Genomic DNA, 20,835 nt, shown 5'->3' with positions numbered 1-20,835 from the left:
ATAAATCTTCTGATTGCGTTCAGACATGAATCAGTGTCAAGTGAAGAGGCAATCTCGAGATGCACAGCTCTTATAGCAAGACAGGTGAAGATAACGCTGTATCTCTTTACTTGACTTCTACCTCTTTTTACTAGGAGTGGGCCGAAATAATCAATACCAACTCTGGTAAATGGAGGATCATCCGGAAGGATCCTGCAGGTAGGTAGATCTGCCATAAGTTGTTTGCCTGTGGTTCCATGTAGTCTTTTGCAGATTATGCATTTGGATAGAAATCTTCTGATGGCTCCGCTGGCTCCTGGGATCCAGAATCTTTGTCGCAGTTGAGCCAACATGTGATTCCTTCCTGCATGAGCTGTAGTGTCGTGAATGTGTCTCAGCACAAGATCTGTGACATGTGACTCCTTTGGCAGGATGACTTGCTGTCTGGAATCGAAAGGCATTGCTGAACGGTGCAACCTTCCACCAACTCTCATAACTCCATCTTCTAGCACTGGATTTAGCTTAAAAAGTGAGCTACTTTTCTTTACCCTCCGATGTTCTTGCAGCATAGCCAAATCTTCTTTGAAACTTTGCCTTTGATAGTATTTAACAATTTCTGTTTCCGCTTCAACCAAGTTGTCACATGTCAAATTCTTTGCTTTGAAAATCTTCTTGAACCTGTCCATCTTGTTCTCATCATCTTTTAGTTCCTTCCTCCTTTCTTTAAGTTCCTTCAGCAACTCTTTCAGTTTTAAGAACCAAGCTACAGCACGTTTCAGCTTTGTCCAAGATGAATAATGGCTCATCAGCGGATCCAAGACATCCTTTGATTCTTGTACATGAATGATGTGCACTTGAGTCATTCTTTTGATCTCCGGGTCATCAATATCTGGCATTCCAGGATCTGGATTTTTGGGCCATTGGTCATGTGAGCCAAGCAAGAAACTGGGTCCAGATAGCCAAACCTTGTTTTTCAAAAATTCTTCCACAGTTTGTCCTCTTGAAACATGATCAGCTGGATTCAGATTAGTGTTGATGTATCCCCACTGTGATGTCTCAGAGTGTTCCAGGATGGCTGAGATCCTATTGGAGACAAAAGTCTTGAATCTGGTGCTTTCACTCCTGAGATACTTTAGCACAGCCGTGCTGTCAGTCCAAAAGACCGATTTAGCAAGCTCCAGCTCCAGCTCCTTTCTTAGCAGTGTGTCCATCTTTGTTGCAACTGTAGCAGCCATAAATTCCATTCTTGGGATGGTTGGTGATTTTAAAGGTGCAACCCTTGTCTTGGCCATGATCAGTGTGCATTGAGTTTCCCCTGTTTCAGAGCACAGCAGCAGGTAACTTGCTGTTCCGTAGGCATCTTCACTCGCATCAACAAAGTGATGAAGCTGTGTATACACTGGCACACCAAACTGCTTTGACTTGACACATCGGTTGATTCCAAACTTCTCGAGCAGAGACAGACTTGAAATCCAACTTTTCCAGATTTTTACCACATCGTCTGGTAGATCTTCATCCCAGCTATACTTCTGCCGACATAAATCCTGTAGAATTCTTTTTGCTGGAAGTATTACTGGAGCAAGAAATCCCAAAGGGTCAAAGATGGAGCTGACCAAGGAAAGCAGACCTCTCCTAGTGTGTGGTCGATCTTTGAGGTTGATCTTGAACCTGAACTGATCTGATTCAGTGCACCACTGGATGCCCAATGTTCTTTCCATCGGCAGATGGTCTTCATCTAAGTCCAGAATTTTAAATCCTTGTGCCTTTTCCTCTTCTGGAATTGAACTGAGGACCTTCCTGCTGTTACTTGACCACTTGGTCAGTCGAAAACCTCCTTTTTTCAACATGCTTCTTAACTCAGCACATAGTGTGATGGCTTTGTCCTCATCAGAAACTGACTTAAGACAGTCATCTACGTAAAAGTTTTTCCGCACTGTTTTGACCGTCTCCTCAGTAAACTCGTCTGCGAAATCTGTAGCACACCTTTGAAGTGCATAGGTAGCAATACTTGGTGATGATGTTGCACCAAAAATGTGCACTAACATCTTGTGTTCGACCAGATCCGTGTCATAGTTCCCCTCAGGCCACCAGAGAAACCTAAGGAGATCTGTGTCCTCACTGCAGACTCTAACTTGGTGGAACATGGCTTCAACATCCGCCATGACCGCCACAGGCTCTTGACGGAACCTCACGAGAACACCTACTAGAGAGCTAGTAAGGTCCGGCCCCTGCAATAGTTGTTTGTTCAATGCTGTTCCTTGAAAGCTTGCTCCACAGTCGAAGACGACTCGCAGTTTCTGCTTGGTTGGATGTCTAACCCCATGATGAGGCAGATACCATGTTCTTCCCTCTGGGCCACAGGTATTACTGTCAAGTTTCACTGCAAAGCCTCTCTTGAGCAGATCATTGATAAATCCAACGTACTCTCCATGAAACTTAATGTCCTTTGAAAACCTCTTACGTAAATTCAGTGCACGTTGTACTGCAACTGCTCTGTTGTTTGGCATCTTTATAGATGTCTCCTTCACTGGGAAGCAAATGTTATAATGACCATCTTCCAATTTCACAGATTGAGACACCATTCTCATGAACTGATGATCGTCCTTGGATATCTCCATGGCTTCCCTTTGTCCAGCATCAGGAAAGTCCTGCTTGAACTGCAGTTGCCAGAGTTCCTCTAGTTTAGCCACTGAGATCCGGTTTGCAGTAATTCCTGTCAATGTGTCGCTCATCATGTCCATTTTACTTCTAAGCGGTCCATTCACCGTCCAGCCCAAGATTGTCTTTACTGCATATGGTCCTTTGTCCACACTGTTAATCACTTGCAATGGTTCATTCCATACAACTGCCAAACCTTAGAGTGTAACTGAAACCAACTGACGCTTTTTTAGAGTGAGAAAAAGAGTGGAATTTTGACCCCAAAAATAATTTTGAAATCGCTCTCATGCGTGCAAAAATTGCTCTATTGGTATGAAAGTCGGTCATGACATTGATACGAATGCCTGCTCCGGTAAAATGTTTTCAAAATTTCCCTAGGGCTTACGGTTTTCGGTCCAGGTGCTTCAGAGCAAAGTTTTGGGACAGGACTAACTGACGCTCCTCCCCAGTGTTTTACATACATTTCTGAAAAATCTCTGAGCTCAGCGCACACCATTTTTCTCTCATCACTGCAATTACTGTGAATGAGCTACAGATATGAATCGCGGTACTAAATGAGACGACCAATAGCCCTCTCATTTGCTTCAAACGGTTTTTGGATCGGCCTTACGGATCCTGAACGGGAAGCAGTCGTTCGGACTGCTTTTTTCATTAAAACTGACTGGGTGTCTCATAAAGATAGATAAGTCTCACACACACCCAGGGCACTTTCATCACTATAGCAACAGAATACAGAGATAGGGAGAACTGCTGGGGTTTGGACTACAAATACTCTGTAGTCCTAAGAATGGCGGAACACTTTAATACAGAGGGCAGAGCAGAAGGTCAGAACTACAACATGGTGGACCACTCAATTATTACAGAGGAGGCCTCAGCTGGCAGTTAGAACTACTTCCTGTTTTGGGCTTTATACAGGTAGATTAACCAAACCACGGTTACACATTGGATTAGTGTGGTTATGAAAATTAAGTTTACTGAAAGTTTCAAAATAAAACTCTGAAAATTGCACTCACAAAAGTGCATAATATATATCTTTTTTTTATGTTTTTCTTCTCAGGATAGTGAACTGCCTTGCGCAGCAAGGCAGTTCATTAACATTAGCATTTCATGGTTGTCTCAAAGATAGAAATCCTTCCCCAGCTTTCTGTCTCACACACACAGCAGTTGGCTGAGGGCCAATCGCTATAGCAACAGAATCCAGAGAAAGGCAGAGCTGCTGGTTTGGACTACAAACCAGCAGCCATAACTGCCATAACTGTAGTTCTATCTATGGCCAAGACTCAGTTAAAACAGAGGCCTGAGCAGCATGTCAGAACTACAACATGGCGGAACACTCAATTATTACAGAGGAGGAGTTGGCTGGTATTATAAACTACTTGTGCTTTGAGCATTATATAACTCATTTATCCTGATCACTATTACACATGAAATTAGTGTGGCAATTTCAAATGAAGCTTATTGAAGCTTATTGAAAATTTTCAAAATATAAGTCTTGACAATTTTTACATCATGTAATTGCTCTTTTTTGTGTTAGATAACTGGTTTAACCAAACCACTGTTACACATGGGATTAGTGTTGCCACATTCTACTGATACCATTCATGCTATTATTAGCATTTTGGCTAATTTTAATGTATGCAACATACTGAATGGTACAAGTACAGCTTAGTCCACATGCTTCTGACTCTCCACAGGTTATTGATTACATTGCAGCTTTCTTTAGCATTAATGCTAATTTTTTGCATCAGAACGCTGGATTAAAAACCGACGGGCACACTTTGGCATGCCCCTCAAAATTTCTGCAGGAATTTTCTAGTTGGGGCCTGCCCATAGCAATGCATAGGGAGAGCAGTGACTGACCTGCGAAGCAGGTCAGTCACTGCCTCCATGCATTGCATGGAGGCAATAAATATAATTTATTATTCTTCTGTTACCGTTAATGCGGCTCGTACCGCTGCGAGAAACCCCACAAAAGTGGTATCAAAACGTGCGGCTCGATCCCGGCAAGTGAGCTACTATTTTTATTGGGATTCTGTGTAAAAATGACGACATAAATTGAGAAAAACGAAAAAACTTGAGTCTGAGGAACTCACAGCATCTCTAAGATTTCTCTCTGAAACACACACACAGCACAGTGGAGGTCTGACTCTACAACTCTTTATAAGTCCCCCTCACAGGCACAAATAGAGGCCTAATGATCTCAAAGTTGGTCATGACATAGATACACATGCCTGCTCCTGTAAAATGTTTTCAAAATTTTCCTAGGGCTTATGGTTTTTTGTCAGGGTCCTGGAGACCGACGCTGGGTGTCTCACAAGTATAGAAACCAGCATCTTGTCTGACAGAGAGAGCCAGCCCAGGTGCAGATAATTAATTACCATAGCAGGGTCCGAGACAGAGGCAGTGAGTATTCTCACAGCGCTGAATCAGATCTCACAATGCATTGTGGGAAGAATACATATTTCCTGTGACTATTCATGTTTTGCTTACATAAAATTATTACTTCTCTGAATTTTTGAATCTAAATTAAAAATTTTAGTATGAAAATTGAATTTTTTTTTTTTTTTTAGAAATTAACAATTACCAACTTTCTTCATGTTTTTTTTATTTTGGACCATGAGTGAGAACCACATGTGCGAAGCTTATAGTCGTCGGTCTCGGATTGAATTTCACTGACTTTGGGTTTATACATTGCATTTCAATGGTTACTCATATCATCATAATATATCTCACAATATCTACAGTTACTGTGTGCTAGTGGTGGGTAAAGTATGTCAGACCTGCATATATCTATTTTTCTCTGCAAATTTGAAACACTGGGTTAAAAGTGATGGGTGCACTTAGCAGGCCCCTTAAAATTTCTGCAGGAATTTTGTAGTTTCTCCATGTTATTCGTTGATTTATAAATGTCACCATTTCAAACTAAATATTCAATTAGCAAGGTAAATATTTACTTTACCAACAAAGTATTTAGCTTAAAATTAAATAGCTAGTTTGGAGGTAAATACTCCAAATTGAACTAAATATTTAGCTCAGAGCTAAGTATTCAGCTTGCTCAAGGCTTATTATTAGGTCAATGCCAAATATATAGCTTAGTCACTAAATATTAAGCTTTTATAACGTCCATCAGGCGCTCGACAGCGAGCGCCTGGTGGCCGGGCTTTAACCCACGGAGCCCAATCAGGCTAAATAATACATATTTAGTTTAAAAAATACATATAGCATTAAGCTAAATAAATATTTAGCTTAATGCTAAATAAATATTTAGCTTAATAAAAGCTAAATATTTTATTTAGCTTTTATATAAATAATTTAATTAAATTATTTAATTATTATTTAATAATTAAATATTATTTATTAAAATAAATATTTAATTTAATAATTAAATATTATTATTTTATTAATATTTATTTAGTTTAATTTAGCATTAAGCTAAATACATATTTAGCTTAATAAATTTAGCATTAAGCTAAATAAATATTTAGCTTAATAAATTAAGCTAAATGTTTAGCATTAAGCTAAATATTTATTTAGCATGTTTATATGTGTGCATGTGTGTAAAGAAGCAATTCTTGCAGTTTCTTAAACTCCTTTAGGGGGCAATTTACATTGACCAATTGACCTAACCTACATGTTTTAGGGGATGTGGGGGAAACCAGAGCACCTGGAGAAAACCCACGCAGGCACGGGGAGAACATGCAAACTCCACACAGCAAAGATGTGACACATCCTCTCTGTGCAGCTGCAGTGCTAGCCACTGCATCTCCGTGCTGCCCATTCTTTTTCTATTTCAAATTCATCTTAAAGTTTTAGTGTGTTTTTGAATTGGGTTAGGAAGGGATCTTTTTTATAGTTCTTTAATGGGAGGAAAAAAACTGGCCTTTCTAAATTTCCTCATAACGGAGTGTCGCATGGCACGATGGTTAAAGCTAGATGTTCTTGATTTTAGTTCACTCTTTTCTTTCTTTTTTCGATTTCTTGAAACGCATAGAGTTTTGCATCCTTTTCCAAATTGAAAGCTTTGGCTTTTTCCTTTTATCATCCTCCATGTTGTCCAAATTCTCCTGGATGGATCCTGCAGCGAAGTCTGTCATTTCCAAATACAGGGGACAAATTGATGAGGTTTCTTCTAAGAAATCCTCCTCAGAAGAAACCTCTTGATGTAAAACTTCAACATGGTCAGGTTGGCTCTCTTTCTCCTCCTCTTGAAAATCTATGAACTCTTGTGGTGTTTTTTGTTCGAGATCTTCCTTCTCATCTGTCAGAAAGTTGGCAAGGTCTAGATAGTCATTTGCTTTTTCCAAATTAATATTTCTCTCACAACTTACTTGCTGAAATTGTTCTACTTCTTGTTTCAGTGCAGCAATGTCGGTTTCATATCTACAATGCAGCACCTGGTATAAATCTTTTATCTTCTCTAACTTAGTCTGCGCATCCCTTTCCTTCTCTTGCAGTAATTCTATCTCTTTTGCCGTGTTTACTCGGAGGGTGGCATTTATGGCTTTCATATTCTTGAGAAGCACCACGTTCTTCAAGTGTTCTTTTGTCTCCTGAATTATCTTTATCTGAAGCTTTTCCACCTTCTGTAGAAGTGAAGAATGGCTTGTTTCATATTGGCCCATATTACATTTTAAATCTTTTGCGATCTTCTTGAATTTCTGATGCAGGGTCTGGACCTCTTTTGACATTGCTTCATATCTGAGTTTGTAGATTTGCTCAAGGTCATCTCTCTTTGCTCTATCTGAATTGGCTTTTCTTTCACGCTCTAGCTCTTTCTCATGTGTTTCCACTTGGGCTTTAAGACCAGAAACATCTCTTTCATATTTCTGATCGAGTTCTTCATATGAACGTTTCACCTGGTCCAATTCTGCCTGTAAACTTTTTTCGCTGCTTTGCAGAAACGTGAACTCTTTTGTCATTGATTCATAGATAAAGTCTCGATCTTCTCTCAGATTGTTGATTTCCTCGAGGTCTTTCTTTGCTCTATCTGAATTGGCTTTCCTTTCACGCTCTAGCTCTTTCTCATGTGTTTCCACTTGGGCTTTAAGACCAGAAACATCTCTTTTATACTTCTGATCGAGTTCTTCATATGAACGTTTCACCTGGTCCAACTCCACCAGCAAATTGTGTTCACTGATTTGCAGAAACGTGAACTCTTTTGTCATTGATTCATAAATAAAGTCTCGATCTTCTCTCAGTTTGTTGATTTCCTCGATGTCTTTCTTTGCTCTATCTGAACAGGCTTCTCTTTCATGCTCTAGCTCTTTCTGATGTCTTTCCACTTGGACTTTAAGACCAGAAACATCTCTTTCATACTTCTCATTGAGTTCTTCGTATGAACGTTTCACCTGGTGCAATTCTTCCTGTAAACTTTTTTCGCTACTTTGCAGAAATGTGATGTCTTCTGACATCTTTTGAAACATATCGTCCTTTTCAGCTCTTAGATTCTCAAGGACCAGTTGTACCTCACTAACCCTCTCTTCATAAAACTTTTGCATCTCGGCCTCCTGCCTCACCAGAGCAACGTCGGATTCATACTTGGAGCAAAGCTCCTCGTGGGAAGTCTGGAGTTTGTCCAGTTCTTCTTGAAGGGTTTTGCTTTTTTCTTTCTCAGCCTGGATTTCTGATGTAAATGCTTCTTGGCTGTGGAGGTGGGCCATCTTTAATTCTACAAAGTCTTGTTGGAGCATCTTCTTGTTCTTATATTTCATATCATTGTGCACCTTGGAAGCGAGGATCGCAGCATTAATAACTGCTGGATCACAAAGCTTCTCTATTCTCTCGAGTTCCCTCTTTGTCTCTTTGCCCTTGTTGATAAACACTTCTTTAAGAGCTTTCTGCCTTTTTAACTGGAGTTTCGTTTCTTCCAGCTCTGCTTCCAGCTGGGCCAGTCTTTGATTGTCTTCAAACCTTTGGGCTCTCTCCATTTCTAAAAGAGAGCCCATCCTTTGGATTTCCTCGTGCAAAACATTCGGGTGCACAGGATGGAACCCGCCTTGGACATTTCGATGGATGCCCCTTCTCACCTGGGGTCCCATCATTCCATTGTGGCTTCTCGGGTTTTGATAAGACATTTTCCCTCAATACGTTCTCCAAAATCTATCGATTTCTAAATTACCTGAACGGTCGTTTTGAAAAAGCTTTGCTAATGTCTGAACTAGTCAGTGATACAGCAATGAAAAATATGCAGAATTCTGTTCTATATGTATAGTTTATGACATCACACAGACTGCCTCACTAGTGACATCACAGACTCTTCTTTTGCTGGTGGTGTTACATCATCCCACCAGCAAATGGCATACTTTTTATTCTTGTTTATATTCAAAATAGTCTGATTCACTTGGATTTTGTCCCATATATGATAATTTCTTTTGAACTTTTTTCAGTATCTATACATAAGAAAGTAAATTTTGCTTGTTTAGTCAAACATTTATTTTCTTGTTCTTGTGTCAGCAAACATTGGAACATTGATGTGGGAACAGGTAACGGTTTGCTAAGTTAATGCCATAAATATAAATATAAAATCATTCAATTAAATGAAAATGACATGAACTAATTAAAGTAACAAACCAAATAAATTGTGTGGGCAGAGCACAAATAAAGTTGTAAGATTTACCCATGAGAAAACCAGGGATCTCAAACCCATCCCACCATGCTTGACCACCACAAACACAATGTGTGCCACAGTAAATGTCAAGGCTATGTCATTTTCAGATCTATGCAAACGCATGATTTTTGTTTGTCATTGTAAACTAAATCTATAAAAAACAATCATTATTTTGGGTAACGGGGAGGATCAAAATCCGAGGCAATCCTGGATAGTAGATGAAGACGAACCAAGATCAGCTGATTTAAAGGTTACACAGACTGACCAGCTGGTGGCGGTAGTGTACCAACTTGCTGTTTGGGAAAAGACTATGGTGAAGAAGAAGACCTGCAAAGACGGATGGAAAGTGCTGCTGGTGTGTTTAGAGCTTCCGTCAACACTTTATCACCGTTAAATCTCCACTCAGATTACACATTGCTTTGACTCCCCACACCGTTTTACACGCTAAAGGTTGGCGTCCTGCTCTGACTTGAACCAGCTGTTTTAATGCGCTCCGCCTCTGTTCATGTCTGAGCGCTGCAGTTTCTACCAAGGTTAACTAACTACAACTATATCATGCATTTATAAAACTAGATATAATACCCTTTGTTTTTGTGCTTATGAATCTATTTATTAGCCTTTTTAACTGTTCTGAAATTTATTTTTTTGTTTTTTATTTCCCTCACACAAGCAGTTTACGTCAGCTGTTAGCAAATTATGGTTCTCCATTATGCCACCTGCCGGCATTTACGCTAGTCCGCAACACCTGTCATGAACACAAAGAAGTCTTTATGAATGTTTATGAAGTTGTCATGAAGTCTCATTCAGTAAATAATGACATAAATAATGACAACTTTAATGCAAAGTTGCTCTAAAAGTTGCATTAAAAGTCCATTAAAAGTGCCAACTTTGCATGATTTTGATGGTCATTTTTAATGGTCGTTCAATGCAACTTTTAGAGGAATTTTGCATTGGAAGTGTCATTATTTACCAAATTACACTTCATGACAACTGTTATAAACATAAAGACTTCTTTATGTTCATAACAGATGTTATGTCATTTTTATGACAGGTCATATCAGTCTTATGCACACCCCTTCAAATAAAGTGTTACCAAGTTTTCTAGGTCATATTTGGGGCCTGCCCATAGCAATGCATAGGGAGAGCAGTGACTGACCTGCAAAGCAGGTCAGTCACTGCCTCCATGCATTGCATGGCAGGCACCTATTGTTCTACACCTAATAGAATGTCTTTTTATTATTGGGGCCTGCCATAAGCAATGCATAGGGAGAGCCAGTCACTGCCTCCATGCATTGCATGGCAGGCACCTACTGTTCTTCTCCTAATAGAATGCCTCTTTATTATTATAAATATAATTTATTATTCTTCCGTTACCGTTAATGCGGCTCGTACCGCTGCGAGAAACCCCACAAAAGTGGGCTCCGCATCTATTAACGAGCCGTCTCCTACTCGACGTGTCGCTCGTTATCCAATTTACTCCTTTTCCCAAGTCTTCGTGCTGTTTTCCCGGAGATAATTCCTTATAAGTTGGGTTGTTCCAAGTCGATACTGTCCACGTAGAGCTAGTTTTTTGACTAATGTAGGTTCCTAAATATTGAAGCCATAAGCTTGACGCTCTCCGTCCTTCGCCTTCAGTCCACTTGTTGACAAAAAAAAAAAAAAAACGACCAAAAAAAGGCAAACTGGGTCCTCTTGATAAAAGTTAACGGTTTTACTTCAAAATAAAAACGGTACAAATATTACCTTTCCTCAGAAATAATAAACAAAAGAGTCCTAAGAGAGAAAGCGAGAGAGAAAGAGAGAGAGGTCAAAAAACTGTGTGGCTCCACTCCAACTGCCCAACTGATTTTGCCTGGCCACACCCTAAAATCCTTAACTCCAATTACTTATGCAAATTTACATGACCTTAGTAATCCAATGTAACGAATTAGTATAAGAAATATAAACTAATTTATCCAAAAGGTCTGAATGAACTAAAATTGAATTTAGGCTTCTACACCTTGCATATATGATAAAAAAAAATCCACCCCTTTTCATTATGACTATCTGTTTATTAGATGTTTTACTTTATCTTTACTCCAAAATAGGACCGAAAGACAGAAATGTAACATTTCAAAGCATAAAGCAAAAATATTAATGTTGAATCTGCAACATTGAGTTGTCAATTTGCTCTAAAACATAATTCTCTGGCAATGGCCCTATTTGATCACAAAACCCGACGCTTGACATGTTTCGGTGAGACAGAGAAACATACAGATGAAAATAGAAATTTTAATGACTGAGAAAAGTTCCAATAAAACGCATAAGATTAAAAGTAGCATGAACGTTAGTTGTGGATTCTCCACAAGTAAACAAAGGATTTTACAGCAACAAATTGCACTGGCTTCACATTTCTAAACCCAGATTTATTTTTCCAAAGCAAACTTATATACCGTCAGAAAGTATGTGTTTGTTTCTTTAAAACTGTCCAGATACAGTAAACATTTATTTATAGTTACTGATTAATTGCCACTCTTAAAGGTTAAGAGTGGCAATGAATGTTTAAACTGAAAAGAAACATTCATTACAGTAACTCTTGGTCAACATGAGTGCCATGTAGTAAAATCTGAAATAAAAATGAAAACAACCAGTCAGAAAATAAAATAGGCCCCTACACAAAATTAATTTACACGTGTGCCGAGTGTTGCACTGTATACTTTAGCTAGATATAATTAAACCAGACATTGTGGTGTTTATTTGGTGTCAGGAGACAGTAAGCATCAAACCCAAACCTGTTGTTGCTACTGATTATAAAAATGAAGCAAGTTTTATTTTGATGATGATTATTTGTGATGATGGCATTTCCCAAAGTATAATGTTTTTTGCTTGTTCCATAATTTATCATTGCATTATGTTTGCATTATGTTTTCATAATGTAAAGCACTTTCAACTGCCTGGTGACTGAAATGTGCTGCACAAAGAAATTTTCACTTGACGTACATCTTTCTTGTGCACATTAGCATAACAAAGCACTTTGCGTGGCCTGGATTCTTATTTATTAAAGCGCTCAATAAATCCAATTTACTCCACCTGCTTATCTTTGAATAAGAGTGGAGATTACCTGTGGCTAATGTAAGTTTGTCTGGTTAATTTCACTTTACAGAGGTCTGTACTACAAACATGCAACTTTCCTCTAGTTTGACATTTACTTTATTATTTATTTATAGCCCTCACATCCACAAGGTGTACCTTACACAGTGACTGTGAATAAATGAGTAATGTATTTAAATACTCATTTTATTTAACCACACCCGCAATTTCCAATACTAAACAATCCATTCACTTGTACATAGTACTGGTATTGACCTTACAATCTGTTGGGCTACATAAAGAGAAAGGAAGACATTTTAATAATGTTAGCTAAAATGTTTAATATGCATGTCTGTAAATAACAGGAAAGAATGACAGTATTTCAAGTGCTGTGTCTACAAACAAGGCTATTACAAGATCTGTTGAAATTCAACTACAGTTAATGAGCTGCACTCGCCATCTGCACCCATTGGTTGTGAATTTCAAAGAAAACTTAGAAAACCAAATATATACAACATAGAAGCAGCTTTGTTTATAAGGAACAGATGCCTATGTTTGAAACAGACTTCATTCCAAAAGTGTATCTGCTTCTTCTGTAGGTTGCATGGAGGTTGTGAGACATGAATGTCTTTAGTTCATGAAACAGCAGTCCACAATCAGCTTTTACTTCTTCCCTTATTTTATTATGGAGACAACAAAAAAAAAACCTCAATTTGTCTTTGACCATCCGTCTGTTTCCCTTCACCTTTTGATGCGGCTGAGTCTCTCGCACATGATGGAGAGATACTGGGTCAGCTTCACCATGGCAATGATGACGGTTCCTCCGATCAAAGAGCAGGTTGGCCAGAATAAAGAGTGGAAGACGGCAATTCGACCATAAATTTGGGTCATGATGGCGCTGTCTGTCTTCTCTGTTGGGTCGACATAACACTGAACTGTGAGTTGAGTCCTGAGTCTCTGAGAAATGTCCTGAACCATGGCATGCGTGGCAGCATAGTCTTTATGACACTTTGGAATGTAGAAACACTGAAAAATAGAAAAAATTGACTCATTGTGATTTGTCTGGTAAAAGGCAGATTTATATTTCACACTTTTCTTTTATACTTGTCTAATACTTAGATATTATGGTAATAGTTGCTGTTTAATGAACCAACACGACTTACTTTAGAGATTTAACACTATATAATATATATGACCATGTAGTTTAACTTATTAAAAGGAACAAAAAGGAACTGTTTCTCTTGAAATCTACAATCATATTCTTTGTTTTGTTTACATTAAAGATGAAATAATTGTTCCCACAACATGACACAAAGCAGAGCAGTGCTGCCTGCTGTGTCCAGATGACAGTGGGTTTGTTGAAGCAGGTGCATGATGGCATCTTCAGTTCCAACTCTACGGTGATAAGCAAACTGCAGAGAGTCCTGATAAGAGCTTGTCTGCTTATTCAGGTGGGCCAACAGGAGTCTCTCCAGGACCTTCATGATGTGTGATGTCATGGCAACAGGTCTGTAGTTGTTAATGACTGATTGATGAGTTTTTTTTGGTACCTGAACCAGGCAGGATGTTTTCCACAACAACAGTACCTTCTGTTTGGTCAGGCTGAGGATGAGGAGATGTTGCAGAATCCCTCAGAGGCCTTCAGGACTCTGGGGTTTACACCATCTGAACCTGCAGCCTTGCCCTGGTTCAGTCTCTCCAGCTTGTGGAAGCAGAAGAGTGACTGAGGCAGAAGATAAAACATCTGAGGTTTCACAGGAAAGCTGTGGGTCAGAGGAGGGCGGGATGTCTGTCTGGTTGGGGACAGGAGAGGAGGAGGATGAGCTTGTTCCCAAGATGAACCTGTTGAAGAATATGTTCTACTCATTTGATCTATCCAGGCTTCCATCTTTCCAATCCTGCTTTTGCTTGGAGCCTGTGATCTTCATGTCTGATATTGTTCTGCTGGAAGTTGATCTCCAGCTTCTTCCTCTACTTTTCTTTGCTGTCTTGACTTCAAGTTGTTTCTATATACTCCTCAATGATCCCTGTCTCCCTCCCTAAAGTCTCTTTTTTTCACGTTTTAACAGTCCCTTCGGAACACTGATGATGCATGGTTTGTTATTTGGGAACATCTCACTGTTCTGGTGGGGAGTTTGTACAGTCAGTGACATCATCTCTGTCCTTCCTACTGTATAGACACATAACACAGAAGGCCATCTTTAACTTCCTGTGACAATTTTCACAGTTATCTTTTTATATCTTTGAACAAGGGATTTATATTCTGAGTAGAGAAAGACAAGATTGTGATCTGATTTTCCAAGTAGAGGTTCATTTTGTGGAGGTGTAAGAAGCATTGACACAGGCATACAACTGCAGCCTTTTACTTTCTCTGGTACAGCAGCTAACAAACACATTGACGTGTTGTGTCTATAGCTTAGCAACAAGAGATAGGATGACATCACATGCAGTGTCAGCAACAGCTGATGGTGGTTACCGAAATAACAATCTTGGTAAATGATACGGATAAAACTTACTAAGAGTTCAATATCCAGGCTGCAGAGACTACACCTGACAGTAGCACGTTCTGGGTGACACCACTTGTTGTTCAAACCAGACTTGTCCTTCGTGAATGACATGAAGCCACAGCTGCAGCATCTGCGGTTGCATACCTCGGGATTGCTGTCGTGTGTCTCCTCATTGTGCAGCAATCGGACCAGCCGTCCTGATGAGTTCAGGCTGACAAACACTTGGAGACAGGGGTAACGGGAACTCTTCCAGCACTCTACTCCACAGCTGTATGAACAGTTTACATCCCACACTATGGTGGAGTTCACAATGGTGCAGCAATCCTCATCTGTCCACACACTGGAGAGACAACGGCAGTCATTTTTTAATACTGTGTCTTGGAAAAAGTATTCAAATTTCTTGATGGTTTCCACATTATGTCAGTGATCCAACATAAAACCGCAATGTATTTAAATGGGATTTTATGGGACAGGGCAAGACCACAAGACAAAGTAAGACATGATGAGTAAGCAAAAAGAAATTGATATTTAACATGAGAGAAAATGAAATTCATTGTAACCAAACATCATCAAGGCTACATTAATGAACAAACTCTGTTTGTTCACTTTTTGGATGCAAGCTAATGGTGAAAAAAAAACATGATGAAAAGTCAAGTTTTAAGTTCGTACTGCACACAGTAGACATGTGGTAGATGTATTTCGCATGTGTGCAAAGCTGGTGGAGACAAACTCCTAAAGATCTGCAGCTTTAATCACAGTGGAAGGTGGTTCTACTAGACTCATGTGTAAAATAATACATTTTAGATTTTTTTAAATGTTTATCTTCATTTTGAGAATCATTTAACATTTGCCTTCTATATTAGAATTTGTCACAAAATTCACACAAAATGTATTTAAACTCATGTCTGTCATATGATAAAATGTATAGAAGAGGAAGTAGTTAGAGTATGTCTTTAAACCTGCCGTGTACAAGTTTTATAAAATCAATATATTTTTTACATGGTTGTTCAAATGGTCTCCATGTTGTGACAGTTTGGTATCTCCTCTGCCTTCTCCCAGTTCTGACTAGAAACAACCAATCAGAAACAGGGGGAGGGTCTTGGTGCTCTGAATCACCTCTCCATGTGGTGCTGCTCATCCCCCCTCTAACATCCACCTTGCTCTTTGCTATACTGCAGCTAGCATCACCTGCCGTGAATGCTAAGGCTAGTTAGCATGGCCACCAATGACAGGAAATAAATGGTTTTCCTGTAAGTGTTTTCTCTAACATTAGCACATTTAGCAGCGACTACGTAAGATTGATTGACAGCTTTAAGACAATCCTCCTGGGTCTGATTGGCTCTTTTTGGTTGGGGGCAGTGCATTCATAAACATGGTAATAGTAGCTCAGGGCCACTTCACAGATTATCTGTCTCATAACATCCTGCCACAACATAGTGACAGCTTTAACACATATGAAAAAAAAACATATTTTTTTAAAATAAAAAATTACATACTACACCTTTAAGGGACTGTAGATGTGATCACCTTTCCAGAAGTTGGTCCAGTATAAAACAGGACAGTACCTGTCAGAGTAAGAGCGCAGGATGGTGATGCCGAGGACGAAGTACATCATGACAGAGAGGAAGACCATGCTGAGGCCCAGCAGTATGGCTCTGTCCTCGCCTGCCCTCAGAGCCGTCACCGTCTTCCTCCTGTCCAGCACCTCATGGTCCCGAATCCTCTGGTAAATAGAACTGAACAGGGTTAAAATGATGTGAGTTTCTTGTGTTTTCCATATACTTCAGCAGGAATGAATTAATCTAACAAACTCAAAACGAAACTGGATCAGAGTAAAGGTGGTACCTGCGTTCGTTCCTTCTCTCTGTGACTTTAGTTCCTACAAAGAGAAACATTGTTTCTGAGAAGTCTGGAGACGGGAGTCCACCGCTGCTGCTAGAGGATGTGATCCACCTGCAACAAAGAATGCAGCAACGTTTCAAACAACCTGGATTCATTGGGGCTGAATCAGGAAGAACCAACTAGATCATCTGTGAATTCTGATTCATTTTCATTTTCTCAGAGGAGAACTTTTGCTTCACCATGCTCTAACCTTGCAAATACAAAGTGACTCCAAGGGTCATATTTCTCCTTTAACATATGAGCTGATGAACAGACTGCAGTGCACAACAAGTGTTCAGAATACACTACATTTGAATATGTCATCATCACTGAGGTGATCCATCATGGCTCCTATTTATACACGTCCTAAATTTAACAAGTCTAATTCATCAATCAGCAAAAGCAGCCGATGTTCTAACTATGACTGTGAGTTGGCACAATCAGGGTATATTTTCAGCCTTACATACAATAAAGCTGATATGTTCAGAATCTTATTTAATTACTTTTAGCCAAGATTAAATATGACCTCAGTAATTTTCACCAAGGAAAGTTGTATTTTGAGTGTTATTTTAGTTCTCAGGTTCTCATGGTGCATCATGCTAACTGACTATTTGGCAGCAGCATTGTTTTTTTTTCTTTTTTTTTATATAATTATGTTTTGATATTCTCATGCCATCAATAAAATGTCTTACTCCATTGACGAGAAATGTGGACTGCTTCTTTTTTTCCTCCCGTTGCCATGGTGAATAGCGTTTAGGAAGGTTTATTCAGAATATCTGCCTTCCACTTTGTTAACTCTGCTTTGTGAAACTGGGCCCAGGTGTTCGCTGAGGTTTGGATTTAGTTGTTTTCAGATCTCACTTATGTTAATTAGTACTGTGTGCTTTTCAGTGATGTTGTTTTCATATACAGGTGCTGGTCATAAAATTAGAATATTGTGATAAAGTTCATTATTTTCCATAATGGCATGATAAAAATTAAATTGTCATATATTTTAGATTCATTGCACACCAACTGAAATATTTCAGGTCTTTTATTGTTTTAATTTTGATGATTTTGGCAAACAGCTCATGAAAACCCAAAATCCCTGTCTCAAAAAATTAGAATATTATGAAAAGGTTCTCTGAACGAGCAATAAAAATAATCATCTGAATCAACAAAGTAACTCTAAACACCTGAAAAAGATTCCTGAGGCCTTTAAAAACTCCCAGCCTGGTTCATTACTCAAAACCGCAATCATGGGTCAGACTGCTGACCTGACTGCTGTCCAGAAGGCCATCACTGACATCCTCAAGCAAGAGGGTGAGAAACAGAAAGAAATTTCTGAACGAATCGGCTGTTTGCAGAGTGTTATATCAAGGCACCTCAGTGGGAAGTCAGTAGGAAGGAAAAAGTGTGGCAGAAAACGCTGCACAACGAGAAGAGGTGACCGGACCCTGAGGAAGATTGTGGAGAAGGGCCGATTCCAGACCAAATTAAATTTTCATCTCCATAAAACTTTTCAGCAGATGGAAGCATGAAGTGCTCCAAAATCTCCTGATAGCTGCTGCATTGATCCTGCCCTTGATAAAACCCAGTGGACCAACACCAGCAGCTGACATGGCACCCAGACCATCACTGACTGTGGGTACTTGACACTGGACTTCTGGCATTTTGGCATTTCCTTCTCCCCAGTCTTCCTCCAGAGTCTGGCACTTTGATTTCCGAATGACATGCAAAGTTTGCTTTCATCCGAAAAAAGTACTTTGGACCACTGAACAACAGTGGTCCAAAGTGCTGCTTCTCTGTAGCCCAGGTCAGGCGCTTCTGCCGCTGTTTCTGGTTCAAAAGTGGCTTGACCTTTGACCTGGGGAATGCGGCACCTGTAGCCCATTTCCTGCACACGCCTGTGCACAGTGGCTCTGGATGTTTCTACTCCAGACTCAGTCCACTGCTTCCCCCAAGGTCTGGAATCGGCCCTTCTCCACAATCTTCCTCAGGGTCCGGTCACCTCTTCTTGTGTAGCGTTTTCTCCCACACTTTTTCCTTCCTACTGACTTCCCACTGAGGTGCCTTGATATAACACTCTGCAAACAGCCGATTCGTTCAGAAATTTCTTTCCGTTTCTCACCCTCTTGCTTGAGGATGTCAGTGATGGCCTTCTGGACAGCAGTCAGGTCAGCAGTCTGACCCATGATTGCGGTTTTGAGTAATGAACCAGGCTGGGAGTTTTTAAAGGCCTCAGGAATCTTTTTCAGGTGTTTAGAGTTACTTTGTTGATTCAGATGATTATTTTTATTGCTCGTTCAGAGAACCTTTTCATAATATTCTAATTTTTTGAGACAGGGATTTTGGGTTTTCATGAGCTGTTTGCCAAAATCATCAAAATTAAAACAATAAAAGACCTGAAATATTTCAGTTGGTGTGCAATGAATCTAAAATATGACAATTTAATTTTTATCATGCCATTATGGAAAATAATGAACTTTATCACAATATTCTAATTTTATGACCAGCACCTGTATCTACATGTTATTGTTTACTGTGGTTTCTTGTTTTTTTCTCTCTGTTTGCAGATGTAGGAGCAGACTTTTAGGGTGTTTCCTTGTATTCTCTATCCTTCCTCTTTTTAAGTCTTACCTCCCTCTTTTTAACTTTCTACCCCACCCTTTTTCCTTTATCTTTGCCCTGCATTTGAAATAAACCCAAAGCAATGTGGTAAACATCATAAACTGAAAAGAAAGTTGCTCCAAACAAAAATAGAATCTGGTCCCATCTGCAATTAACTTCTGTCAAATGAAAGTACAATGAAATAATAATAATTAAAAAAAAACAGAGATCTTAACCCAACGCACACATCCTCATCTTTGGTTGCAGCTCAGGCATGGCTGGATGCCAACATGACTGTTATAGTGGCCTTTGCTGATGAATTCACTGCTGACAGGTGATGGATAGGACTCAATGGTTGCAACACATGCCATTCAGCAGGACAATGATTTCAATGTATTATTTGTGGCAATCCAAAATCTATTCAGGGTGAAGAGGTGGAATATGATGAAAGGCAGAGCTGGAGCGCTGGCACAAACCCAGCTGAGCACCATTCCATTAGCTGATGTTCAGTCCAAAAACACCAGGCAGCAAAGCACTGAACATGGCTGAGAATAGCTGGACCAACATCAGTGAAGAATTACAATCCTGCATCTCTATTCTGAATAAATGGTTCACCTGAGCACTGCTACCAATCTGGATGTTTTCACTACTGAGAATTTAACTGCTTAAATTCTAGCTCACCTCTTAGCCAGTCATTTTAAGCTGGGTGGATAGAATTGCTACTTTTTTCTTTTTCATGTGAAGTGTCAAGGAAATACTGTCTTCCTGCCATAATCTGCAGAACGTATTAAATATAAAACAGTCTTGTGTTTTTCAGGCCAGGTAAGAAGTGATGATGAAGCAGAACTCACCTGGTTTCTGGTGGTGCAGTCAGACAAAGAGCAACTGTTAACATATAGGAGCATTTCTCTCCCAACATGGCTCAAGTAACCTCACAGCTTGTCCATCCATTGACCTATCCTGACTTTCCTTTTGTTGCCTTTTGATACACTTATTGCCTGTGACTGTTAAGTAAAATTTGCCTTAAAGTAGAACACAGCTACACCCTTGTACCCTTGAAAAGAAAATAGAACAAATGAAGAAAAAAGTTTATACTTTTCTAACTTAGAAGTCATAAATCTAAAACTCAACATTCTTCTTGGGGGGGGGGGGAAACTGAGACAACAAAGAGCTGATCATTTATCATCAATGGTCCAGATCCAAGCTATCATTCCAGACAATGTATCTTTGTGGCGGAGGTGAAAAAGTGTAATTTAGGGGTGGCCAAGTCCAGTCCTCGAGAGCTACCATCCTGCAACTTTCAGATGCATCCCTGCTTCAACACACCTGAATCAAATGAATGGCTCGTTATCAGGCCTTTGTAGAGCTGATCCCGGTCTGTTGGAGTAAGGATACTTCTAAAAGTTGCAGGATGGTGGCTCTCGAGGACTGGACTTGGCGGTCTTCTTGTCTGACAGGTTGGGTAATTGTAACCGAGAGAACATCAGCATCTGTCAGCATAGATGTGGGAGGTATCTGTAATGTGTGGAAATAGAATGGTAGAGC

The 20,835-nt window shown here is 39.6% G+C and overlaps 2 protein-coding genes across 2 annotated transcripts; both read right to left on the bottom strand.

The window, feature by feature from the left end:
• Positions 1-6,201: 6,201 nt before the first annotated feature.
• LOC106911435 (uncharacterized) lies at positions 6,202-8,756 on the bottom strand. The gene has a single exon (XM_088005304.1). It carries the CDS (start codon positions 8,709-8,711, stop codon positions 6,588-6,590), a length of 2,124 nt encoding a protein of 707 aa, XP_087861430.1. The 5' UTR covers positions 8,712-8,756; the 3' UTR covers positions 6,202-6,587.
• A 2,184-nt stretch (positions 8,757-10,940) lies between these two features.
• s100p (S100 calcium binding protein P) lies at positions 10,941-18,694 on the bottom strand. The gene is made up of 4 exons (XM_014977423.2): positions 16,666-18,694; positions 16,386-16,556; positions 14,965-15,160; positions 10,941-13,339 (listed from the first exon to the last, which is right to left on the bottom strand). Exons 1-4 carry the CDS (start codon positions 16,815-16,817, stop codon positions 13,055-13,057), a joined length of 804 nt encoding a protein of 267 aa, XP_014832909.1. The 5' UTR covers positions 16,818-18,694; the 3' UTR covers positions 10,941-13,054.
• Between the last annotated feature and the right edge of the window lie 2,141 nt (positions 18,695-20,835).

Source organism: Poecilia mexicana, unplaced genomic scaffold, assembly GCF_051168715.1.
Source record: "Poecilia mexicana isolate PSO_F unplaced genomic scaffold, ASM5116871v1 scaffold_4, whole genome shotgun sequence".
Taxonomy (NCBI): Eukaryota; Metazoa; Chordata; class Actinopteri; order Cyprinodontiformes; family Poeciliidae; genus Poecilia; species Poecilia mexicana.
Note: the sequence above shows the minus strand (reverse complement) of the source record. Positions and strands in the feature narration are given on the sequence as shown.

Bases quoted from the DNA above. Each gene is read 5' to 3' on its own strand.
- LOC106911435 (XM_088005304.1), bottom strand. From the start codon at position 8,711: ATGTCTTATCAAAACCCGAGAAGCCACAATGGAATGATGGGACCCCAG.
- s100p (XM_014977423.2), bottom strand. From the start codon at position 16,817: ATGAATCCAGGTTGTTTGAAACGTTGCTGCATTCTTTGTTGCAGGTGG. The intron at 15,161-16,385 runs GTACTGTCCTGT...TTGTCTCTCCAG, and splicing joins CTGCGCTCTTACTCTGACAG to TGTGTGGACAGATGAGGATT. The intron at 13,340-14,964 runs GTATGCAACCGC...TCTATTTTTCAG, and splicing joins CACACGACAGCAATCCCGAG to TGTTTCTACATTCCAAAGTG.